Source organism: Drosophila ananassae, chromosome 3L, assembly GCF_017639315.1.
Source record: "Drosophila ananassae strain 14024-0371.13 chromosome 3L, ASM1763931v2, whole genome shotgun sequence".
Classification (NCBI taxonomy): Eukaryota; Metazoa; Arthropoda; class Insecta; order Diptera; family Drosophilidae; genus Drosophila; species Drosophila ananassae.
The window spans coordinates 9219994-9244704 of record NC_057929.1 but is presented as its reverse complement, the minus strand read 5'-3'; the positions used below and the strand labels follow the sequence as shown (position 1 = coordinate 9244704).

General features: G+C 45.3%; 4 protein-coding genes across 8 annotated transcripts; 3 read left to right on the top strand and 1 right to left on the bottom strand.

Annotated features, from left to right (window-relative positions):
• Positions 1-941: 941 nt before the first annotated feature.
• On the bottom strand, positions 942-4541 carry LOC6495989. The gene is made up of 7 exons (XM_044715316.1): positions 3443-4541; positions 3088-3229; positions 2727-3024; positions 2635-2653; positions 2353-2392; positions 1302-2288; positions 942-1238 (listed from the first exon to the last, which is right to left on the bottom strand). Exons 1-7 carry the CDS (start codon positions 4313-4315, stop codon positions 1117-1119), a joined length of 2481 nt encoding a protein of 826 aa, XP_044571251.1. The 5' UTR covers positions 4316-4541; the 3' UTR covers positions 942-1116.
• A 622-nt stretch (positions 4542-5163) lies between these two features.
• On the top strand, positions 5164-9179 carry LOC6494624. Its single transcript, XM_032450186.2, has 7 exons — positions 5164-6093; positions 6146-6287; positions 6444-6655; positions 7585-7651; positions 7735-8663; positions 8718-8859; positions 8952-9179. Exons 1-7 carry the CDS (start codon positions 5230-5232, stop codon positions 9125-9127), a joined length of 2532 nt encoding a protein of 843 aa, XP_032306077.1. The 5' UTR covers positions 5164-5229; the 3' UTR covers positions 9128-9179.
• A 1356-nt stretch (positions 9180-10535) lies between these two features.
• LOC6494626 (nose resistant to fluoxetine protein 6) lies at positions 10536-13527 on the top strand. Of its 3 annotated transcripts, XM_032450921.2 has the most exons (10): positions 10536-10618; positions 10674-11123; positions 11175-11315; positions 11366-11907; positions 11977-12056; positions 12112-12225; positions 12278-12618; positions 12670-12812; positions 12871-12985; positions 13038-13527. In XM_032450921.2, exons 1-10 carry the CDS (start codon positions 10537-10539, stop codon positions 13091-13093), a joined length of 2064 nt encoding a protein of 687 aa, XP_032306812.1. In that variant the 5' UTR covers position 10536; the 3' UTR covers positions 13094-13527. The 3 variants fall into 3 exon arrangements, with proteins under 3 accessions (XP_032306812.1, XP_044571451.1, XP_001959988.2); XM_001959952.4 differs by lacking the exon at positions 10536-10618 and having other exon boundaries at positions 10631-11123; XM_044715516.1 differs by having other exon boundaries at positions 12670-13067.
• On the top strand, positions 13343-22303 carry LOC6494627 (coronin-1C-A). 3 transcript variants are annotated; one of them, XM_001959951.4, is made up of 7 exons: positions 13343-13537; positions 17150-17414; positions 18835-19101; positions 19166-19579; positions 19637-19930; positions 20761-20943; positions 21000-22303. In XM_001959951.4, the coding sequence occupies exons 2-7, from the start codon at positions 17217-17219 to the stop codon at positions 21246-21248; spliced, it is 1605 nt and encodes a 534-aa protein (XP_001959987.1). In that variant the 5' UTR covers positions 13343-13537; positions 17150-17216; the 3' UTR covers positions 21249-22303. The 3 variants fall into 3 exon arrangements, with proteins under 3 accessions (XP_001959987.1, XP_014762866.1, XP_032306813.1); XM_014907380.3 differs by having other exon boundaries at positions 20740-20943; XM_032450922.2 differs by lacking the exon at positions 13343-13537 and adding an exon at positions 13628-13791 and having other exon boundaries at positions 20740-20943.
• Positions 22304-24711: the final 2408 nt, after the last annotated feature.

Genomic DNA, 24711 nt, shown 5'->3' with positions numbered 1-24711 from the left:
TTGGGTTTCTTGGGAAATACGCTTATGTTTATTGAGACAGACTTAATCAAAACAAGTTACAAAGTAAAAATATAAACAATTCTGGGAAAGAGTTTGGAGCAAACAAATTTAAAACTACTGAAATCTAAAAACAAATATTTAACTTTTAAGGATTAAATAGTCATAGGACGATGGTAGTTGCTTCTAAACTTCTAAAAACTAATAACAAATAATTTATTAAGGATAAAATTAGTAAGAGTCTAACTATTAAAATAAAATCTTAACAGCATCTGATTTATATTGAACTATCTTTCAAACAAATTCTAACAAAAACCTTAAACTTAAAGAAAGGTTCTTAGAACCATTTAACACTTAGACCTAATACAAAAATAAGGTCTAAAATATGGTCTAATCGTTCTTAAGAGAAAGCTCTCTTTTTTTGTTTACATCACTTAGTTTAATTTTATTCTCTCTCCAACACAAAACATTTCTCTTAGTTGCTGAGAAACGGTGATGTCATTTACGTTGTTTACAAATTGATTCTCTCAAATCAAAGCACTCGGAAAGTTGTACAATTTTTTAATTCACGCAAACATATGGCATATATTATAAGTATAATATAAAATGATATGCTGCCAGAGATAAGTTCCCACATACCGGATGCAGTTTATAGATTGGATCGGATCGGAATCAATGCGATGGCGACTGTGTTTCATAGAGAACTGAATGTTGTTTTTTTTTTAAGGGGGTGTTCTTTCTTTTTTTGGATGTCACTCTCTGCCCTTTGGGGAATTTATGTTAATTGAAAATGATCCAAAGAGCCACTTAACCCATGTTCCCAAAAAAAAAACTTCACAAGAAGCCGCTTAAAAAGAATAGAGTTCCAAAAATATTCTGAAAAAATATATCCCAAAACACAAGTATTTTTTTATTTATAGATAGAACATTATATTTTCTAGATCTCTGGAATTTTTTAAAAGAATTTATTGGAATAATTAAAGCATTCGTTTTACGTTACTTGACATTGGAGGTTCTATTTCTTTAATACTTACATATATGAACTACTAATTCTATGAAAATATCACAATTTATTGATTTTTGAATATTTAGGAAAGGACTTTATGTAAACGGATCTCTTTAAGCAGGATTGACAACCCTGCCCTGGAAGTAAACGGTATTCTGGTCCCGGATCATGAAAGCGAAAGGATGATCCGCCACGAAGGACTGCGAGAAGCCGGAGCGAGGAGAAACCATGGCAACTAAGGATAATAGAATATTATGTTTTAAAAAAAGAAAGTTTAATGGAAATTCAGAAAACTAACCTGTGGCAGCCGCCGCCTCGGCACCCTCCTCGTTCACCTCCAAGAAGGCTTTGTGGGTAACCCTACTCACTTTGCCGCCAGATCCATCGGCGAAGAGTCCACTGAGGTTAGATTGATCGGAGAACACCTCCCGTACGCCCAACTGCTCCAAACTCTCCTGGAGTTCCGTTCGGAACTCAATTTTAAACTTTGGCAGAACCACAAGCATTTCCATGGGATGCAGCGGCTCTGAGAACCCAACCATTTTCTCCTCCATTTTGCTCAGGTCATCGGCGTCGTTGGGCAGGAAGATGAGCATGGAGAGGTTGGAGTTCCGGTAGGGCAACTCAACGACCTGGCCGCTCCAATCTTGCAAGATGTGCGTCCGGAAAGTGCCCGTTTGGTGCATCATCGGAACGACCACCCTCTCGTTGGGGGTGACTTTGAAGGGGGAGACCTCGGTGGCTCTGGTTTCGAACTGGGACTGCCACTGGCCCTTGAAATAGATGGCATTGACCAGCAGTGCTCTCAGGTCAGGGGTGATGTTATCGGGTTCGACAATACCATTGATCTTGCCATATGTCTGGTCACGCACCCACTGGTTGATGCCATCGGCCGCCTTGACGCTGTCCTCCAGGTTGATGGCCTCCGCCTCCGCCTTGAAGGAGTCCCGTACCAACTGATTGTACTCCGGATGCAGGGCCAGCCGGTCGTTGACGTAGATGCGGTTCGCCAATTGCATAGTGTAACCCTCCCTGCTGACCTGGAGAGACTCCAGCTTGGTCTTGTACATCGTGGCCAGCTCCTGTTTGCTTCCGGACTGCAGCCTCAATACGGTCTGGAGCTCTCGGGCCGTTGTTCCCTCCGCTCCCATGTAGAGAAGGCTGAGGACGCTCTCGATGGAAAGGGGTGACACCACCAGGTTCTTGTTAGGATTGCTCTTGGCCAGGTGCTGGTAGATCCCATCGGATTGCTGGCCCATCACGGTCGCCACCCACAGAATCAGGTCTGGCGGGAAGAGGGAGAACTTTGTTAGCTGCTACCTGCCAGTGCAATGAGTTGCGCCACTTACACAAGTATTTCATTTCACTGCGGACTCCAGCGGAACGATTCTCGAGAGAAGTGCCTCAGTAGACTGACCTGGGATCTCACAGTCTGCTTTATTTATATGTGAGACTGAGACTGAGATCTGAGACTGGCCTGGCTGCTGGAAGATAAGCACGAAGTACGCTGGCTATCGAGAGCGATTCAAATGAAATGAAATGACTTGTGGGGTTTTCCAGTGCCATTTTATTTTCAATTGCAGTTCATTATTTTCTAGTTTGGCTTCCTCGACGGCTTCTCCGACTCCTACCTCCACGCCCACCCTGGTGCTCCAGGTGGTTAGGAACAGGCTCTTATATGTATTATTTGCAGATTTTATGACAGTCTTCAGTGCGCCGCTACCCAGAAGTCTGGTCATTCTTAGGGCACATTCCACAGTGCCCAGTGCACTGTCCAGGAACCTGGTTCAGTTTAGGACATTTTTGGCACGCCTCAGTTTGGCAATTGCCAGAAACCTGGCCCTTCTTAGGGCACTTTCGACAGTGATCAGTGCGGCACTTTCCACCCGCCTGGCCGTGCTCGCCGACGAACCTTCCCGCAAAGAAAACAGCCTGCGAGTTACGGATGTAGAAGACAAACGGGTGGTCCGCCTTGAATTGCTTCTTGTTCATATTCAGCATCATTGGCACAATCTTCATGACTGGAAAGGAGGATTCTGTTATCCAAAAGGGTCAACCTAAGCTTTGAAAGAGTAAGGACTTACAGGATACGGCAGCTGCCTCGGAACCAGCCTCGTTTACGTTTATGTAGCCGCGGTGCCTGGCCGCTGAAATCCTCTGCTTTTCTCTTGTGGTGAAGAGTCCATCCAGTTTGGCGGCTTCCGTAAAGATCTCTGCTATGCCAAGCTATAATTTAAAATACTATATTAGTTAGCTGATTGATCAACAAGGGAAAATCAATTTATGAAACCTTATTCGTGGAATTACAAATGGAAATTCCTCAATTAAGGCTTGTGTCTCAAGAATTGTCTTGGGTTAAAAGTCAAGTGTAGTTCCCGAGAAATTTCATCTCAAAATATTTGTTCAATCTTACTTCAATCTTAAGAAAAATAACCCCACCTGTTTCAATATATCCTTCAAATCCACATCATACTCTATGCTGAACTGCGGCAAGAAAATGTCCACATCCTTAATGGTCATGGCTTCATCAATGGAAGCCAGATCGACATTTTTGAGCCGAGCTTCCAGGTCCTGCAGCCCAAATTTGTCATCAGGCAGAACTATGAGCATGTGGATGTGGGAGGTTTCGAAAAATAGCTGCACGGCTTTCGCCTTCAGATGGGGTAACTCGGCGAACTTGAACTTGTCCTCCTGGGTCATCATGTCCACCTCGATGCTGGTCTCTGGGTCCACAAAGAATGTATCTTTTCCTGTGGCCTCTGGCATGAAGGGCTTCTGCCACTTTCCCTTGAAGTACAGGGCATTGATGAGCACGGCACTGGTCGCATCGTCCACGGCATCCGGTTGCAGGAGGTTCGTGATCCTCTGCTCCGTTTCCTTTTCCACCCACTCGTTGATGTGCGTGGTGGCGGATGCCGGATCGGCGAACTCCAATGGCTCGGCCTTGGTTTGGAAAAAGTCGCTGGCTATCTCATTGAACTCCGGCTTGAGTTCCAGGTTGCTGTTCACGTACAATCGATTCACGGATTTCAAGGTGGGACCCCGGTCGCCGCTACTGCAGAGTGTTCGCCAAAACTCGCCAAAGGTGCGGGCTATGTGATGCCGATCGCCAGGGCCCAACAGGAGGCCCTTTTTCAGCTCCTCGGCAGACGATCCTGTGGCTGCCATGTAGGCCAGCGTCAGGCAGCTTTGAATGGAGGCGGGAGAAAAGACTGCATTCCGATAATCCTCACACTGACCCACCAGGTCCTGGGTGATGATATCCGTCAGGATGCGAGCAAACTCATTTCTACTCTCTTGGGGATCGCACATCTTGGTCTGGAAAGGGGAAGATTATCATTTGATTCGAAAACAAAGGACACTAAGTTCAAGGAGTGCCGATCGGAAACACTTTAGCAATTTTTCTCAAAGGGTTTCCCCTCCATTTTATTATTTTTGGAAACCCTTTGGTGTGTCTAACTTTATGACGTTACAATGAAATGGAATATAAACAGGCACTTTTGTCGATAAGGCCACTTTTGTCCACTCAAAGCCCAATTTTTTTTCAAGAAAATGCTTTACACCTGTAACTTGTGGAACTTCTAATATCAGAATCATAAAAAATCAAAATATTGTTTGGTTACAACGAGGTCAGGTCGAGATTTCGAATGGCTTCTGTTAACGACTGTTGGGTTGTTTCTCCACAACTGATTGTCAAAGGTCTGTGACCACAAGGCGTCATTGATAACGATCCCAGAAGTTACCGGTGATTACTTACACCGGAAAAAATAATCGATCAGGTGGGCTGAAGCGACAGATAGAGGTGCGCGGTGTCTGTCAGACGATTCGGAACTGACTGTAGCACTCGAAGGCATTTGTGACTCAGAAAAACAAACTGCTCTACGATTAGATAAATTCCAAGAGAGTCTGGAAAGGTGCTTCATAGGTGAGAGAGCCAGGTAGCTGATTAGCCCACTGGGGAATGGAACCTTCCCACCCAGCAATCCTCACCCACCCGACCCACTCGACCGCCGATAGCTTATCGTGGCTCTAATTATAATAATTATTCGCGCTGTCCATCAAACTGAGACCTTGGGGAAGGTTCTTGGTCTCGACTACACAAATACCACCTAATTAGAAGAATTTAAAAACAAAAAAGAGTATACTTTGATTTTTTATGTTTATTTACACAAAAAAACTACTCAAAAAGTAAGTGCCTCTGCAGCGGCCACCCAAATTTCCCCACAATGACCACCATGAAGCTGTCAGACTTCGCCAAGGGACTGGAGACCTTCTCCCACTGCATGCACGACCATCTGAACCACCTCAATCCCGACCAGAACCTCATCTTCTCTCCCCTGTCCATTCGGATGGCGGTGGGCATGCTGCGGATGGGAGCGGACCCAGAGTCAGCCACAGCCCTGGAGTTGGACCAAGGACTCCAGTTCGGCGAGAGCTCTGTCTCACAGACAGCCGATAACTTCGAAGCAGTCATGAAAGCCTTCGATCCCTGCCAAATCCTAAAGATGGCCAACAGGCTCTACATAATGGAGGGTCAAACGATAGCCGCGGAATTCGAACGAGTCCTGGGTGAAAAGTTCCACTCCACACCGGTCTCGATCGACTTCACCAGCGGTACGGCGGAACGCACCATCAACTCCTGGGTCGAGACCCAAACCAATAACAAGATCAAGAAGCTCATTGAACGGGGGTCCCTGGGCGCAGACAGTCGACTGGTCCTGATCAATGCCATTCACTTCAAGGGAGAGTGGTCGATTCGGTTCGACGAGAAGATGACCCAGGAGGACAAATTCTACCCGACGTCCGGCACCGCTGTCAAGATTAGCATGATGAACCAACTGGAGAAGTACGCATTCGCAGAACTGCCCGATCTGGAGGCGACTGCGCTGAAGATGAACTACAGCGCTTGCAACCTGTCCATGATTATCATTCTGCCGAATCAGAACTCAGATCTCGCCACCTTGGAGGGCAAGCTGTCGGGCATGTCCCTTGAAACCATAGTATCCGCCATGTCCGTCGTGAAAGTGGCAGTCAAGATCCCCAAATTCAAGGCTGAGTTCTCACAGGAGCTAGCCGGGGTCTTTAAAATGGTAAGTTGGAACCTATTTGGAGTCTGATTGTAAACTAAGTATGGAATTTCAGATGGGCATGAAACGCATATTTAGCGAAGCAGCTGAATTTGGGAGAATGCTGGATCCCCCGACTGAACTCACAGTCTCTAAAATTATTCACAAGGCTTTCATCGAAGTTAATGAATTGGGAACTGAAGCAGCCGCTGCAACTGGTAATGATATAAGAAAAGGATATATTTGGGGTATTCATAATAAGAATATTTTTTAAAATTGGGGCTACTTTCTCAGTTCTTTCAGAACTAGTTTCAGATAAACAAATTACATTATCTTTAAGGACAACATTTTCTAATAATGCATATTACTTTCAGCTGTCGTCTTGATGGTCAGATCCCTACCCGCTCCTGAGCCCCATCAGGTTTTCATCGCCAACCGACCATTCTTCTATGCAATTTGCGACAACACCCATGGTTTCCTTTTTGTGGGTCACTTCACATCTCCACCTGGCCCGTCATCCCATAAATGCGGCAAGTGTGATACTGAAACCTCCTGCAAAAAATGTGAAACCTGCACGAAATGCAAATGATAGAAATGACACCAGGTACACCAGATATTGCCTATATATTATATATAGTCAGGATTAGCTTGTATCTTCATATGGATATAAGCATGAGTGTGAAATTAATTGTTCCAAATGCATCTGATGCAAAAAATCATGCTGATGAGGTAATTATTTTCTATTCCATTAATTAAAACACGTATTTTCTATTTTGATGCCGCATTCATGGGTAATTTTATTGAATGAATGGCGATAAGTTTATTTTGCGATTATAATTGAAGGCCTCTGAAAAACCAAACCTTACACTGTTTCTTGCAGCACAAAATAGAAAACCCCCTCCAAGCTGTCACCCCGTTTCCCTTGTTTATTTCACTCTGAAAATAATTATATACTTTTTCCTTATCAGGGATCGACAAATTCCCTTTATTTTTAATGACAGAAGCCGCAAAAGCTCAGCTTTGACACACTACGAGCTGATAAGGTTGATGAGGCCACAGCAGTCTAAAACGCACATCCCAAGAACCAAGTTGACTCGAATTTTCGGAATATTACCTATTTGAAACTAATAACAAGTCGTTGGAATAATGGGGAATTTTTCACCTTCCCAGAAAGGTAAGTTTGCCTGATAGGTGCTTTTTAAGAGAAATATTAAGGCATAAAAAAGAGCTCAGAGAAATAAGAAAGAGAGCAGCCCCAATCGGGAGAGCCAGATAAAAAAATATATAGGCATAAAGAGAAGAACCTGTTGGCGTTTGGGGGAAACAAACATATGCATGAGGGAACAAAAACAATGGACGCTCCCCGAGTAGACCTCAGTCGAGTTTCCGACGCCACTGCATAGAGCTCTTGCACCGCACCAGTTTAAACAAATTTTCCACATAGAACCTACTGGAGAAAGCCGATTGATAAGCCATCTGCACGTCAACTAGTCATCGCACAGGCACTCTCGATAGACAAAGCCGAGTAAATCCCCCGACGAAACGGCATACCAGAGCGATTTAGTAAACGCTTTTCGTGGAGGTGACTCATCGGTCCACTGCCATTACATAAATTTATGAAACGAAGCACGGCTAATTTCCACAACACTAATTGTCAACTTACAGCTTGCTGGCTGCTCTTCCTGCTCATCCCCCTCCTCGCCCCAGTCCACGCCTCGCCCCCAGCACCCATCATGGCTGATGCCGCCAAGCAGGAGTTCGCCCGCCGTCTGGCCCTCTTCTCCATCAATGTGTACGGCAAGCTGGCCTCCCTGAAGCCCGGCGAGAACTTGGTCTTCTCGCCCTTTTCCATCCAGACGTGTGCTGCGATGGCCCGTTTGGGAGCTGAAGGCGAGACCGCCGCCCAGCTGGACCAGGGACTGGGCCTGGCCTCCGGCAATGCGGAGCAGATTGCCAAGAGCTTCAACCAAGTACTGGCCACCTACCAGGACAGTCAAATCCTGCGCATTGCCAACAAGATCTTTGTGATGGACGGCTACTCGCTGGCCCCCCAGTTCGATCAGCTGCTGAGTAAGGAGTTCCTGTCGGCGGCACAAAACGTCAACTTCGCCAGCAGCGCCCAGGCGGCGGCCACCATCAACGGTTGGGTGGAGGAGCGCACGGACCACCTCATCAAGGACCTGATTCCGGCAAGCGCCCTGAACGCCGACTCGCGTCTGGTCCTGGTCAATGCCATCCATTTCAAGGGCAGCTGGGTGCACCAGTTCCCCAAGTACGCCACGCGGCCGGACACCTTCCACCTGGACAACGAGCGAAGCATCCAGGTGCCCATGATGAGTGTTAAGGAGCGTTTCGGCTACGCCGACCTGCCGTCGCTGAATGCCGCCGCCCTGGAGCTGCCCTACAAGGACTCGGATCTATCCATGTTGATAATCCTGCCCCACAGCAAGACAGGTCTGCCCGCCCTGGAGGAGAAGCTGCGCTCCACGCCGCTCTCGGTGATAACACAGGCCCTGCACAAAACCCAAGTGCAGGTGAAGCTCCCCAAGTTCAAGGCGGAGTTCCAAGTAGAACTGACAGAGGTGTTCCGAAAGGTGAGCTTGCCTCTTACCCTCCAAATAGAGATAATCCATGGTTGTCCTTTTCAGCTCGGCATGTCGAGGATGTTCACCAACGACGCGGAGTTCGACAAGATGCTGGAGACTCCCGAGCCACTCCGGGTGTCGGCCATCATCCACAAGGCCTTCATCGACGTCAACGAGGAGGGCACTGAGGCTGCGGCTGCCACGGGTGAGTCCTTTTGAGTTTCTCTGCCTCTCCATCCTGTGCATGTCCTCATTCATTCATCCGTATCTGTGTTGTCTTTTTGTTCCAACTCGCAGGCGCCGTGGTGCGTATGAAGCGCAGCATTATGTCGCTAGAGGAACCGATTGAGTTCCTCGCCGATCATCCATTCACTTATGTCCTCGTCCATCAGGAGGAGATACCCATGTTCTGGGGGTCTGTTCTGCGGCTCGAAGAGACGGCCTCCGATCCCAGCGAGCATGAAGAGCTGTGATAATACCTCATTTTACTTTCACCAATAAAGGCAGCTACTTTTTTAATAAGAACCTCGATTGTAAGATTCTTCTAAATTATTGGGAGCAGATAAAGGGGTATGATCGGTTAAAGCATGTTGTAGAAACTAGAGAAATAATATATTTTATAATAATATTTGATGCTTACCTATCGGCATGCCATTTTATTCATCTGAAACAAAACGATTCCATTACACGTTCATAATCGTCTTCAATGTCCTGCAGAGCAGCTTAAAGGATCTTTAAAAACATCAAACTCATGTCTGGATATATTTTCTTTCCCAGGCATTTGCAAAAAGAGATCAAGAAACTTCCAAAAACCAATTCCAAAACATTTCCATGTCGACCATCCATTCTTATACTATATTTTAAATAGAAACTATACAGTTCTTTTTGTGGGACAACTTCTAAACTCTAGTCATTAGAGCGTAAAGTCTGAAGAAACTTAAAAACCAAAACGCACTTCTTCATAAATGTGACTTTAAGAAAGTAAACCCAGAACCTTCTAACCTCCGATTGCTATTCCGCTGTCATATCCCTTTCCAGGTATGATGATAATGCGCTGTTCCATGCCCATGCCCCAGCAGGAACCGACGCGATTCTATGTCGATCATGCTTTCAATTATTATATTCTCGATAAGGACTCTACCATTCTATTCGCCGGAAACATACAGAAACTCTAACCACGGGTATACACTAATAAACTCCATCTTACAAGCTGTCTTGTCTCATCCCCATTCACTTTTCAGGTATTGTAGCCGATCTTTTAATGATGACACCGGATCCCATCCACTTCTATGCCGAGCATCCATTCAGCTTTTATATTGTCGATAAGGAGCCGAATGTCCTTTTTGCTGGCAGGCTTAGCCAGCTTTAGGCCAGCACCACCTCAAAACCAAATCTAATTTTACTAAAAAAAACGCTCTCTGAATGATCTTATTATACTTATAACTTTTTTGTACTAACCAGCATGTAAACCTTTAATAAAACGAGAACTGAACTTGCTTTAAATAGTTACTGAATCGATGGTCCCTCTACAGGATTCCGGATAATGCCGGTGGCGGGCTTCCGGCGAAAACACTTCACAGTGAACCGACCCTTCGTCTACTGGGTTAAGTCTGCGACGGATTTCCCCATCTTCACCGGGCGCCATTTGGGAGAAGAATAAGAGAGCTCCGTAGATCCTAACCTTAACTCAAATGAATTAAAATAAACGCATAGTGTCTAATAAGCACCAATTAGTTTGTGATCTTACAAGTAATTTATTGAAATGCCTTTGGGAGGTGCATCCAACCCTGACGGTTTAGCACGCAATAGGTGAATTAGTAGGGCAAATCAAGCGGAGATGTCAGGCATTTGATCTTATGGCTTCGTGCAAAAAGCTGTGAAGATGCTCCACTGGTGGACGTCAGTGATTCTGCTGTCATGGTTCTCGGTGAGCCAGGCCAACTTTTCATCGGGTTTATTCAACTGTAAGTAGCAGGATGTTCATTGTGGTGGGTAACTCACAGGACTTTCTGAACGTAGTGACGGTTTATAAGCAAATGCCCGCCCTTTACCAACTGGACGACTTCGACCTCTGCCAGGACACGATCTCCGGCGTGTACTGCCTAGCTTACGTTGAAATTAAACCGAATTCCAGCTCAGATCTTTGGCAGCTAATCGAAGAGGTCTCCTCGGATTCAAAACATCGCTTTCGTCATGATCACGTCTTCCGAGGAGTGTGCCTAGAAAGATGCCTAGATAGTATCCTTTCAGCTGACGATGCTACTGTCTTTCAACCAGAAGATGTCCAGGACGTAGAGCTTAGCTCCTACTATAACAAGGTACACCTACGACGTGGCGATGCCGAGGAGCGCCTGCTCTACAATGAACTGGTTAATACGTGTTTAAATCTTGAGTTTGGGCAGAAGTATGAGCTGCAAGTCCAAAGTCTCATTGAATATTGTGAGAAGGCGGATGAGCCTTTGGATCAAGGCAAGTACACAGCTTAGTTAAGAAGGGATGATAATAACCCGTAACCTCTAGATGCTCTGGATCTTGTATTTTACATTCTTATGACCTCCATCCTGATGCTCACTATTCTTTCGACCTATTACGATTACCAGCTAAGTTCTTCGAGTTTGCAGCAGGACCTTAGCTTCTACCAAGTTCCTTTAAAGAGCAGCAGTAAGTGGCATCCTTTGAAAAATGAAAGATTATTAACGGATTGGTCTCAGGGCAGATTCTACTCACCTCCTTCTCTCTGAGCCGCAACTACTATCGCCTAATACAGCCCCATTCCAGCAACTTCTCTCGTGATGTCAGCTTCTTTGATGGTTTTCGCGTCATCGGAGTTCTTATGGTGATTTTGGGTCACACATTGATGGTCTTCACGACGGTTCCAATCCATAATCCAGAGTTCTACGAGCAGTTCCTGTTCAAGTTTGAGACATCAATCTTTCAGAATGGCAGCTTGGTCATCCAAATATTCTTTGTCATGAGCGGTTTTCTACTTTTTGTGAACTTTACGGATCGGCAACTGGTTAACCCACAAACCAGCACTCTCAATTGCATTTCCGCGTACTTTCGTGTGTTTTTCTACAGATATTTTAGGCTCCTGCCATCGCTCCTAGCAGTGATCCTTTTTAACGCCACTTTATTAGTGCGTCTCCAGGACGGACCCTTCTGGCGGCACATGGCCGATGGAGAGCGTGTCTTCTGCCGCGTTAATTGGTGGAAAAACGTCTTCTTTGTGACGAATCATATGCTGGAAGATAGTGTAGGTTAAAGAGTTGCTCTGAGATGACAGGATATATCAGATATAGGATTTTAATTCTTTTATTAATAGTGCTCGCATCAAACGTGGTATTTGGGAGCTGACATGCAGCTTTTCGAGCTCTTTCTGATTGTGATTGTTATTACCAAGAAGTAAGAACATAGTTTACTCAAAAGAGCTAAGTTTTAAGAGGAATTTGTTTTCTAGACACCCAAAACTAACAAAACCCATCTACATAATACTACTGCTGCTCGCGTTTGTGGTTCCTGCAGTTTTGACTTACATCCTGGAGCTGGACGCAATATACCATCTACGACCGGAGTAAGTGTTCTTTGACTAATATCTTAATTTTTTTTGATTTCTTCTTCCCCAGGACATATCGCTACTTGTACTTCCGGCATTCGGATACCTTCTACCAGATGTATCCACCTTTCTACACCAATCTTGGCGGCTACCTCTTTGGATTCCTATGCGGTCATCTCTACATCAACCAGCGTTCCTCTACGGCCGTCCTCCGAGGGAAGCTGAGGTATGAGCTGGGCATGTGGCTGCTTGTACCGGCCATCCTGGGTGTTCTACTTTCCGGCTATGTGTTCATCCGTCATGACTTTGCCAAGCCATCGTTGTGGTTGGCCTTGTACGCGGGTCTACATAAGAACCTGTGGGTCCTTATTTGTTCCGGATTTGTGTTTCTCATGTGCTGCAAAGTAGGAGGTGAGTAGGGTGAAAACCAGGAACTATTTAGCCACTCACCAAATCGAACAGGCATGGCCTACGCCTTTTGTACCTTGCCTGTGTTTCGACCTCTGGCCAGGATTTCCTTTCAGGCCTTTCTTTGGCATATCGTCGTACTTCGCGTGGTGGTCGGTGGCATCCGGCAACCAGTATATGTCACAAGTCTATTTGTGGTAAGCCAATGGTCTCTTTTACGTTTTTATCGCAATTGTAATGTAAAATCCCATTCAGATTTGTAATGTCCTAAGTGTTTTTATTTTAACACTCATCGTTTCTGCGGTTCAGGCTGTTCTACTAGAATATCCACTGGGAGAGGTGTTGCGCTGTCTCCTGAAACAGGAAAAAGGTGGGTGTCTCTGTGTCTCAATTAATTACAACTAAAAACACACTAATTTTAGTTAAAAAGGAAGTTAATTCAGAAATTCAAATGGGACGCGCGCAGTCAGCTGCTTAGAGTGACCGTATTTAAGTGGCAGGGATGCCATTCAGGGTTCATTCACAATAGACACCAACAACATTACAGCTATAAATCTGTTATCTTTAAAAGTGATTTGTCGTTATGTCAGTTTGTATTTGGTTCATTAAATAAATAAATATTAAAATAAAATATTTTTTAATTTTATATCTAGCGGAAAACAACTATGATATCGATTATTTTCGAATTTATCGAATGCAGTCGTCAGCACTGACCGAATCGCCAAACAATCGCCCATCGGCCGACTGATATCAACAACAACTCTTAGACGCTCTGCGCGCTCACGTCGGCATTTTTGCACTTGTCCCGTTTTTCTGCTGACTGAAAACTCTTCCCGTAGTGTCTTAAATTCGGTATCGCGTGCTAAATTCTCCAGTTGGTATCCCAAATTGAATGCGCTGGTCCTAGTGAGATAAAAGAAAAGTGAGTGCAGTGACTGAGTGAATGGGTATTTTGGTTTGTTGCGGCATCTCTGGCACTGCCACACTGCTGCCAGCAGCATTAAATGTCAAGCGAAATGAATCACGGCGGATATTTTGGCCGAGTATGAGTATTTTTGTTGGTGTCAGTGGCAACTATCTGTGGTGTTACTGGAACTGACGGGGGCCCCCCGCAAATACTGCACCCTGCTGCCAATAAAAATAAACGCGCGTATTACAAAACCATTAAAAATCACGGTAAAATAAGTGCGACGGTGTGCGTGAGTGCATTTCGAAGTGCGCATGTTCGAAAGAAAAAGAGCCAACAACCAAGTGGCTTTCGGCTATCGGCTCTCGCTCTCGTTTCCGCTCTCGCGGAAATATGAGTCCAACACCCAAAAAAGGGAATAAAGAGAAGCGGTCGCGGACGCGCCGCCGCAGCAGCAACAGCAGCAGCAACAACATATCGCCAAAACAGCGCCAGCGTTTCGCACTTGATTGTGTTAATTGTTTTTCTCGCTTTTCCCAAATAATTTGTGCGCTTTTCCGGCCCCCCTCCCTCTGTTGTTTATGTCCCTGAGCGGGCGGGGGGGTGTGTGGCACAAGAGAGAGAGCTAACGGCCAAGAGAGCGAGAGAGAGAGAAAGGAGGGGAAAAGAATGTGCCAATTGTTGCTTTGAAAGCAACAAGTCTGCAGGAGGGGAGGGCGAGGAAATGGCCACGCTTAAATCCAAAACACTGAGATGGAGATTGCCAGAAACGTGGCTCCCAGTTGGCCCAAATGTGGGGCAAGTGTGAAAAACAAGCGACCTCCAGCGGTGACGACGGCGCGGCTGCGTCTTGGAAAGTGCGAGCGAGTCGGCGAGCACACGCCCCCACGCACAGTTCGATTCTGTGGAACAAAGCGAAACGAAACGTAGCCAACACCAATTAGTGACAAAATATGTATGAAAACAACAACAACAACAACAAAACGCACTGGAATGGGGCACAAAAACACATACATACATATATGTATAGACTGTCACTGCTGGCACTTTGCGATTATACGGTCGCCCATCTCGCGATTAGTGCGCCCCCAACAGCTGTTCGCCCGCATTCCGTTAATCAGCTGCGACAGAATGCAGATCGTGATATGCTCTCTCCGTATGAACGAAGATCGCAGAGGAGGGGGAGATAGAAGAGATGGAGGAGCAACTGCCGCCCAGTCTGACTAAGCGCAAGTGCAGAAAATAGCAACAAGTAGACAAGTGTGGTGGAGAAGCAGCCGCGTCCCGCAATTAAGACACCAACAAAAGACAGCCTCCACTTGGACGTGGATTGAAGAGGGGGTTGGTGGCCGGTGGGACACTGTCACTGTCGGGTGGGGCAATGCATATGCATGCGGTTAATTTTAGTAGCAGAGTTCCACTTTCACTCGCGCGCAGAGTAGTGGTGGCTCGAGTGGCGGCGACACCCACCGTCGATCCACCGCACCGCCGAGAGCCGGGTGCCGAGTCTGTCGCCTGCCCCGAGCGACACTTGCGCGGTTTTTGTCAAAAAAAATCAGCTAATCGCCGTCAGGCACGCAGCAAGCGGCCGAGTCAAAAAGTTTGATGAACCTCTCCAAGAGGCACACACGCGCACTGCACACCACCGAGGCACCCATGATGCACATAGCCAGTGACGTTGCGGCTGCCACAATGACATCATCAGCGAAAGTTGCGACTGCAGTTGCCAGCCCGATGAGGGCCTCGCTTATCAAAGATGATGACTCATGTGGCAAGTTAGATAGTGGCATCTGAGGCACTGCAACCTGCAACAGAAGGGGCACGGGACGTGGGGCGGTGGGACAACTATAACCAGGGAACATTTGTTAGCAATTAGACTTGGCAACGTGTCGACAAAGCGCCAAGATTCGCAATCAAGCATTAAGCCAATTCGTGGCCAGTCTCCCGCCAGTCGCTGGAGCGTGGCAGGCAACGCATCACTTGAGAATCGAGGTGCCTCTCCGGCCTCACATCTACATGTATATGAGCTGGCTATTCCAAGACTCTACTAATTACTCATTGATGGGGGAAAAGTGTCCAAAGCTAATCCCCGCCAAACCACATTTAGAGTCAGAACTTGCAACACACATTTCGCTCCAAAGATAACAGCTCCGGGACTCTCTTACTCAGCCCGCTTTCTGTTTTATCGGCCATGGGTTCTGTTCTTTTATCTAGACATTGGTGTTTTGCTAAATTCCTTCCATTGTTGGGTCTTGCTTGGGGCTGCCTCCCAAGAGTCACTCTTTTCGGCGTCTAAACGAGCAAATTATAATTTTGTATGCAATTCGAAAGGGAGGAGGGTGCTGGTGCGGGATGATAACTCAGGCATGGCGAGTCCCAAAGATGCCAGCTAAATAAATAAACACATTAAATGCGATTTACAACGCTCCTCCCCATCCCCATCCGCCTCTGAGCTCTACTCGCTATGTGTTTGTATTCGAAAACTGAAATTCGCCCAAGATGATTTAATTTTCTATTAATAAGTTTGACCTTCAGCTGGGAAACAGAGATTTTCCCGCCTGCAGGCGAGGCGAAGGTGTTTTTCTGGCATATAAACACACATAAACAACGTTCGGACGGCGCAGATACAGAAATATGTACGTTCTTTGGAGAATATTCCATCGGGTGTCACATCTATATACATAGGTGTATGGCACTTGGCATTATCGGGGTTCTGGTTAGCCAACAACTCAGAACTGATACTACATTATCTGGTAAGGTTGGTAGTAAGGTAAGGGGCAGAGCCCACTACCCAGTACCCGATAGATGGCCAACACCCACCCAGTATCGGAAGAGCAGCCGATTGCTATCACCTTGTGGCCCAAAAATAAACAAACCTCATACTATTTAGCAGGTCAATGACAAAGTTTGATGTTTGCTTATATCTATTGGGGGGAAATTAATAAAAGAAACAAAAACATAAAGAAGTTTAAATATATTTGGCACTCTTACTGATTAAAAACGAAAGCTGGAGGCAAAGTTTAGTCAGTCTTGCCGGCCTCGGCCCAACCCAGAAATGATATGAGTGTATATTTTGTATCTAAAGGTCTCTGGGGCCTGGGGTTTTGCTGCTTTGGAATTAGGTTTGGGCTTGTGCCCGCCATAATTCACGTGTTGGCAGCCGATTTAATGAGTATTTCCGAGCCCTATGATGTCATCAAAGAAAAGGCTTGGGAGCGAATCTCTCCACTCCAACTGGCCAACTGATAATTCGGCACGTTCCAGCAACCTGCACTTCATTAACGAAAGTGCTGCCGTATACGGCAGGTGAAAGCGTTCTAGGCGGCCATAACAGACCGACGACTACTGGCGGGGATTCAAGATTCCATAACCAATTTTGATGCAACAATAGTGCTCTCCGAATGGAAAGCTTATTGATTTTCGCAACAAACGATATTAGCATACTATAATATGCAAATGAATTGAACAAATCGCGGCTGCTGCGAAAACACGGCGAAAGCAACGAGCGCAAAAGTTAATTCATCAACTGGGGGTAGCAGCGACTAATGATCACCCGCAGAGGGTTTATACGCTGCTCCGAACTCGCGGAAAGGTCACTAATCTGTTGTATTCTCCGTATCATTTCAGAGATTGTAGAAGTAGAGACACTTAGGACTGACCTCTGACCTCTAAAGCCACAGCAACACAGCAGAAGATGTCGTTTCGCGTTGTACGCAGCTCCAAGTTCCGTCACGTCTACGGCCAGGCCCTCAAGAGGGAGCAGTGCTATGACAACATTCGGGTCTCCAAGTCCAGCTGGGACTCCACATTCTGTGCCGTCAATCCAAAGTTCCTGGCCATCATTGTGGAGTCGGCGGGCGGCGGTGCCTTCATCGTCTTGCCCCACAACAAAGTAAGTGCCCCATTCCCCCCTTTTAATAGGGGGTCTCCCATCTCCCCCCCAATCACTCTTAAAATAATTATTCTTCTTCTCGGTAGCGTTTGTCTAAGAATTTATTTTTAAATCCATCGCTTTCTATTCATAGGACGCTTTTTGGGCATAAAGTTTGTGGCCATTTGCGGCCTTGTTGCCACGTCGCCAGTGACGTCGACTGATTTCGCATAGAACCACCGCCACCACCACCTCCTCAGCCACCTCCTTTGTACGATTCCCACACGCATTTATAAATAGTTATGAATTCTGCTACTCGCCGAGGCGCTCTCGAGGCGGAGATCTCTTAGTTGGCGTACTTTTGTAATTTGGCCCACAGCCAACATGACAAACCAAATCGTCTAATTTTACCAGCGAACGGGAGGGAAATATCAAAAGAGCAGCCAGCCAGCCAGCTAAATGGATACCCAAAGATGATGATATTTGGAAAATTATTCCGATGCACCCATCCAGCTAACGCTCGGCACGGCTCGCGCGAATTATTCCGCCATAAAATATTCTTTTATATTCTAATAAATTTCATTTTCACTCTCCATTTGACGCTGCCCAAAAAAAATATAGAAAAAAAGAAAAAAAAAACCAACATGCGCATCCGTTCAGCTGTCGACGTATCCGAAGCTTCCAAATAAAAAATGCGTTGGCGGAATGCTACGACGATGATGATCCGTGGCCTCTTTTTTTGGTCAAAAACGTATTTCAGCTCGGCGGCAGCTCGGGTGTTTCTGTAATTGCTACAAAATTTGTATGCAAAAAGCACGACACCATTCTACCCGGCTTCTTATTGTTGGCTAAGCAGCTGCCGTTTCTTCAAGTGAAGATTTCTATGTAGAGCGGGCTTCACACGCTCTATTTTACACATTTTTATGGAGGCTAGATTTGGTCGGAGGGCGGGGCCCAAACGGAGGAGATCCATCAAATCGTCAAGGTTGGCGACATGTGGCAACTTTTATCTCGAGTAGGCAGAGTTCTTCAGAATATTTGAATGGTTTTGAAATATGTTTCTTAATATTTCTCAATATTTTGAAGGTTTCATGAGCAGAGAAGTTCAATAAAGATATATAGCTTTAAGATTTAGATATATTAGCTATTAATTTCTATTTGACTAGATTCTAGGACCAAGATCCAACACTATCCATACATTATGTTCTGCCGAAGTAGTCCGTATCCAAAAATCTTCCATAATCCCCTCGCCAAGTGGCCGAGACTCATGAAGTTGCGAATTATGAATTGCTTGCGCCGCATATTAGCAACTGCGGCTATAAATAAATAAAGAATCAGAAATTAGGCCATTAGGTTGCTGTGTTGTATTTTTTTCTCTTGGCCGTGTGTCTGGCTATGACGCCGTCGATTGATTCTGGAGCTAATTGCTTTTTTGTTTCAGGTTGGACGCATTGCGGCTGACCATCCACTGGTGGGCGGACACAAGGGTCCAGTGCTGGACATAGCCTGGTGCCCGCACAACGACAATGTGATCGCCTCCGGCTCAGAGGACTGTGTGGTGAAGGTGTGGCAGATTCCCGATGGAGGACTGTCCCGCACGTTGACCGAGCCCGTCGTGGATCTGTTCTTGCACCAGCGTCGCGTGGGCCTCGTCCTGTGGCATCCTTCGGCTCTCAACGTCCTGCTCTCCGCCGGCTCTGACAATCAGGTGGGAAACGATATCATCCTTTTAAGAAATTCAAATACTAATTCAATTATCTTGACTTGTTAAGGTGGTCATCTGGAACGTGGGCACTGGCGAGATTCTCGTGCACATCTCTTCGCATCCGGACATCGTGTACAGCGCTTGCTTCAACTGGGACGGCTCCAAGCTGGTCACAACCTGCAAGGACAAGAAGATCCGCATCTACGACCCGCGCACCGGTGACTTGGAAAGCGAGGCCATGTGCCACGAAGGCTCGAAGGCCACACGAGCTATTTTCCTGCGTCATGGCCTGATCTTCACGACGGGCTTCAACCGAAGCTCCGAGCGCCAATACTCGCTGCGCGCCCCAGACGCTCTCAACGAGCCCATCGTCATGGTGGAGCTGGACACGTCCAATGGCGTCATGTTCCCGCTATACGATGCCGACACGAACCTGATCTACCTCTGCGGCAAGGGTGACTCGGTTATTAGGTACTTTGAGGTGAGTTTGTAGGGAGACTGTGTTGGATAGCTTCATCAATGATCCCTCTCTTGTCAGGTGACGCCCGAGCCTCCGTTCGTGCACTACATCAACACATTTCAGACGACAGAACCGCAGAGAGGCATTGGCCTGATGCCCAAGCGCGGCTGTGACGTGACCACCTGCGAAGTGGCCAAGTTCTATCGCATGAACAACAACGGTCTGTGCCAGGTCATCTCCATGACAGTGCCCCGCAAATCGGATCTCTTCCAGGAGGATCTCTATCCCGACACCCTGGCGGAGGATGCCGCCATCAGTGCCGAGGAGTGGATCGACGGCAAGGACGCGGACCCCATCACATTCTCGCTCAAAGTAAGTGGCCCTCCGACGGCAGGCCGTCGCTATCCATCTAACGTTGGGAATACAGCGCTCGCAGCTGGATACGGCTAAGGCTCGGCCCCCTGCCAGCCATTCAGTCGTTCGGCGATCAGAGCGTACAGGATATATAGGACACATGTCAGAATGCATGCTCGCGGGGCACGACCACAGTTTGGCAACGCGGCTCAATGTCGGTGAGGCAGCCGCTGCCAACTTGGACGCCCCTTCTCCAATGTATTCCAACGGCTTCTGCAGTTCTTTTCGCTTGTACCCGTACCTGTGGCTAGAGCTCTCCGGAGCTCCTATTTGGTGTTTGCTTCCTGTGGTGGCTACCAGCGTGTGATGCCTGCGCTTGCTTTGCTTGCGTTCCTTTCTGCGTTATCTGCGTTTGTGTCTCGTCCGCCCAGCCACGATTGTACACCATCCAACCACACACTGATCCATAACTACGTCCCCCAGATTGTCGGATATCTCTGTAAAAAATAACGACCCGTTCTTAATCAAAGTTGCTTTTGGTTTGTTGGGATCTCCTAGATCTTAAAAGCTTTTTAAAAATACAATTTTTAGTAACGATTATGCCCCGATCTTGCGCATTAACTTATTTTTTTTTTTAAGAAAACAATACCTAAAGCAATTCTTTGATAAAAGGGCACTTAATAATAATAGACCGCCCACAGAACAATACTGCTATTACCATGGCTTACACATTTGGCCGTAACACGCACGCGCGTGGCGCTTGTTGTTGTGTTCATTGTTGCTTGTTTTGTTCCGAAACGAACAGATTTTCTAATAAACCTAATCAGGATCGCGTCTCTATTGTGCAGGGTGGCTACGTCTCCTCGTCGGCCAGCAAGTCGCTGTCGGTGAACAAGAAGGCCAACATTCTGAACAAGCCGCGCGGCGGTGGCGGCAGCTCTGGAGCGGGGAGCAGCAGTGCGGGCGGCAACCATTCGTCCGCCAACAACAACGAGGCTAGCGAGGGCGGACCGCCGGCAGCGGTTCTATCAGTAAGTATTCTATTGGCTTTGATTCTGTAATGTTATTAAGCAAGCCATCTCTACAGGAAAAGGATCTGCGAAACATCCAGGACGAAATACGCAAGCTGAAGGCAATCATCGTCAAGCAGGAGAACCGTATCCGTGCCCTGGAAGCCAAGGCTAATGCCGGAAACGGGGACGAGACGGACGCGCGCAACAAGAATGGAAGCGGATCTGCAGCGCCGGCGGCATCCGCGGCCTCCGACAGCCACGCCAACGAAAGTGCCAACGACCATGCGTCCACGTCAACAGGAACGGCACAGGACGAGGACTAGGCCGTGGGAGCGTGCAAGTGTGTGGGAGAGAGCTAGACGGATTGGGGAGTGATAAAGGAGCGCCCCAATGCCACATAACGCTTACTTCGGGCACGCGGAGGAGAGAATTGATAAAGAGGATTGTCTATTGCGATTATGATTTCGATTATTTATTTTATGTAATTAATATATTAGGACCGTAGCGAGCGAAATCAGTTGAGAGTGGCACACATAGGATTAGAAAAGAAGCCGAACCGTAAACTAAATCAAATCAAATCAAATCAGCAGCAAGCAAAGCTGGACGATGAACGTCTCTATAACATAACATAATACAACATCCTGCCAAAAATATATAAAACCTAACGAACTACCTACAAGTTGCGCCCAAAATCGAGCAGAGAGCGAGGGACATGGACGCGGACTCGGCCCTCGTCGATTATTTTGTTGTGACGCAAGTGTGAAATTGTTGTAAATTTATCGAAGGCAAAGCATAGACTAAACCTACATTGTCTAAGAGTTAACCTTTACCTATAAACTTTGTACGAGCACTTTTTATAAACGCCTGTATATTTGTACATCCCGAAAGGGGAAAAATTTTTCATGACAATAGTTGGTAGACTCGATACTAGCCGATGTCCCCCCTGAAACCAATCACTTTCGCCTGCAAATTGTCGTGTCAAACATAACGAATTTAGATAACAAGTGATGGGGGGCATCGACCATTATTATATTTCAAAATCAAAATCAAAAATTGTTTATCCAAACTAATCAAAAAATTAATCATTTGTATCTTGAGCCCATAACCGTAAAATAAATGCGAAAGCAACAGCCCTAAATTTATAAATCAACGAATAATTTTAATGGAAATCTTTATTTTTAATTACCTGTTTTATTTCTATTAGTTTTGTTAAACGAATCATTGTTTATTTGCCGCATAGAGAGTAACAGCATGAGTAAATTGCCTACCGATTTTGTAATAATATAAACGCAGACTCTATACATAAATCTAAATACATAATATACTTTATATACAAATAATTTACAATTTGATACAAAATAAAACAATATACAAACTATTTATAAGGATGTACAATTGGGGGGATGTAAAATGATGTACAATACTTTCTTAGTTAGTTATGCTGATGCTTAGCTAGATGTCCTTGTCATGTTATCCGTAAAGCTTTAATTATTAACCGCAAACATTTTCTGAATTATACACTCGACCAATCCTTTAATGCACAGAATTAAATCAGCTATATCATATGGAAATTTTATTATAATTGACAACTCTTAATTTGTGAAAACAGCCTATCCGTGCGTCGCTAATTTGCGGTGGATTCTTCGGCCAGTTCAATTGAATATGCAAATGCATTTAATTTCTGCCTAAACAGCTTTGGCGCTCAATGCATAATTTGTTGCGTTTAATTATTACCTCATGAATGGCGGCAAAAAATGCAATTACTATTTACGTGTATAATGATTCTGACGTTTTAATTAAACTTGCCCCGATGCGCTTTTTCGGATCTGTGCTAGCGGTCATTATGATAGAGGATGTTTCCAAACATGTTGTTGATTTAATTAAAATTGTGTTTGTTGTGCAATTTGGTTGAATGCAATTTTTGATGATTGCCGGCAGCTATTCTATGACTTTTGATGCACAATACACAAATATGAAATGAATACCTTTAATGCTGGATCTCCCAACCAAAATCTCCCCATTAAATCATTTCCTACTTATTACAGAGTTTACTTACTACCATTGTACCAGATTTGGCACTGAATTATGTCCCCGTCATCATTGGAAATGGGGCAGTAAATAATGATGCTCTGGAATTAAAAATCAAGACCCAATTCCGGGAGTACATCGTCGCCTCCAGGTGAGGATGCGGCCTGCCCTAAACGCTCAATGATTGTCAAAACAGTTTCAAGGCATTTGTTAATTAAAAGCAAGCAACAAATAGGCCAAGTCCTGGGAGCTCGAAGACGTGGAAACACGTGCTAAATAAATACGCCAACTTGCTAAGTACCAGCAGACATATCACCTCCAGTCCCCCCATCTCTTACCTGCCTTCTTACTCGAACCCCCTTGACAGCGACACTGTCGTAAATTCACACGAGCCTTGGCTTTTGTTTGTGTGCGTGCCGGCATGGCTTTAATGTATAAAGATATACACGTACCTATATAAAAAATATATACATATATTCCCACACAAAGGGGCCGTCAAAACATTACTTCCTTCACCGGAGTGTTTTGGGTATTTGTTTATTTTTGCATGAAAATAAATGCGTTTAATGGCGGAAGTTTATGCCTCGTAAAGAGAAGTTAATTAGCTTTCTGGAGTATGAAATTTGTTCCCCATTCCCTTCTTATACAACCGCAGCCATCCACTACGTTTCCAATAGCAATTCAAAATTTTCCAATACCTCCCGTCTTTTGAGGCAGGCTTGTGAAATTAAATTGGGACTAAAATTGGTATACCATAGCGACCGAAAAAATAACCGAGCGTATACTTCAATATCAAGTATACGAAACGATAACCCCTTTGTAAAATCCAGGATTTCAATTTTGGCCCCAAACCAAGCCCATATCTTGGCCAATTCTCATCCGATCCTTGAGCGAAGTACCTTAAACGATTTCTAGTTCGATTCTCCTTCAATCTGCATAAAAACCTGCCAACAAAATTTTCGATCCCAATTTATCAATTTTTTCTGATGAACCCCCTTACAAAATCCAGGATTTCGATTTTGGCCCCAAACCAAGCCCATATCTTGGCCAATTCTCATCCGATCCTTGAGCGGAGTACTTTAAACGATATTCTTTAAAAAGTAAATCAAAATTTTAGATTTTGGCGAAAGAAAAGTACTTAAACAAAAGTTTCAAAAAAGAAAAAGTTAATTTTTGTCTGTTAAATGAATTAAAAAAATGCATTAAAAGTTACTTCCTTTGCCAGCCCTGAATTAAGTGGCAATCCTAGAAATCGTAGAGCTTCTTGTCGCTGGAATTACACACACTGGAGGTAAACACTATAATGTAGAACCCTATAAAAGGCAGGCTCTGGCCTGGTCGTAGTTCAGTCGAGTTTTGGGGCTCATCGGACTAACTTTTATTTTTATTTTGATCATTATTTTATTTTTATTTAAATTTCTTTTTTCATTGGCACCAATTCTATGGAAATGGCACCCAATGACTGGTATGAATGATGCAGAAGTTTTTGATTTTTTTTAAATTTTATTTTTATTTATTTTTTTTATAAAACTTTTTTATTGTGAGCACTGAGGCATTATTTCTTGACTTCAGAGGTATGATTATAACTCTGCTAATACTTATCTAATATTCTGAATTTTTCTTGACAAGATGCATTCCCTCTCGACTTCAGAGGAATGATTCTACCTTGGCTCTTGGTTCTCGCATTCAAAATCTTATTTATATTTTATGAAGAAATAATTTTCCTATTCCAATTTATCACTAGGTTCTTTAACCGAC

Bases quoted from the DNA above. Each gene is read 5' to 3' on its own strand.
- LOC6495989 (XM_044715316.1), bottom strand. From the start codon at position 4,315: ATGTGCGATCCCCAAGAGAGTAGAAATGAGTTTGCTCGCATCCTGACG. The intron at 2,289-2,352 runs GTAAGTGGCGCA...TCTTCCCGCCAG, and splicing joins CAGTGAAATGAAATACTTGT to ACCTGATTCTGTGGGTGGCG. The intron at 1,239-1,301 runs GTTAGTTTTCTG...TATTATCCTTAG, and splicing joins CGAGGCGGCGGCTGCCACAG to TTGCCATGGTTTCTCCTCGC.
- LOC6494624 (XM_032450186.2), top strand. From the start codon at position 5,230: ATGACCACCATGAAGCTGTCAGACTTCGCCAAGGGACTGGAGACCTTC. The intron at 6,094-6,145 runs GTAAGTTGGAAC...ATGGAATTTCAG, and splicing joins TAGCCGGGGTCTTTAAAATG to ATGGGCATGAAACGCATATT. The intron at 7,652-7,734 runs GTGACTCATCGG...GTCAACTTACAG, and splicing joins AGTAAACGCTTTTCGTGGAG to CTTGCTGGCTGCTCTTCCTG.
- LOC6494627 (XM_014907380.3), top strand. From the start codon at position 17,217: ATGTCGTTTCGCGTTGTACGCAGCTCCAAGTTCCGTCACGTCTACGGC. The intron at 19,102-19,165 runs GTGGGAAACGAT...TGACTTGTTAAG, and splicing joins CCGCCGGCTCTGACAATCAG to GTGGTCATCTGGAACGTGGG. The intron at 20,944-20,999 runs GTAAGTATTCTA...CCATCTCTACAG, and splicing joins CGCCGGCAGCGGTTCTATCA to GAAAAGGATCTGCGAAACAT.
- LOC6494626 (XM_032450921.2), top strand. From the start codon at position 10,537: ATGCTCCACTGGTGGACGTCAGTGATTCTGCTGTCATGGTTCTCGGTG. The intron at 12,057-12,111 runs GTAAGAACATAG...TTTGTTTTCTAG, and splicing joins GTGATTGTTATTACCAAGAA to ACACCCAAAACTAACAAAAC. The intron at 12,619-12,669 runs GTGAGTAGGGTG...CAAATCGAACAG, and splicing joins CATGTGCTGCAAAGTAGGAG to GCATGGCCTACGCCTTTTGT.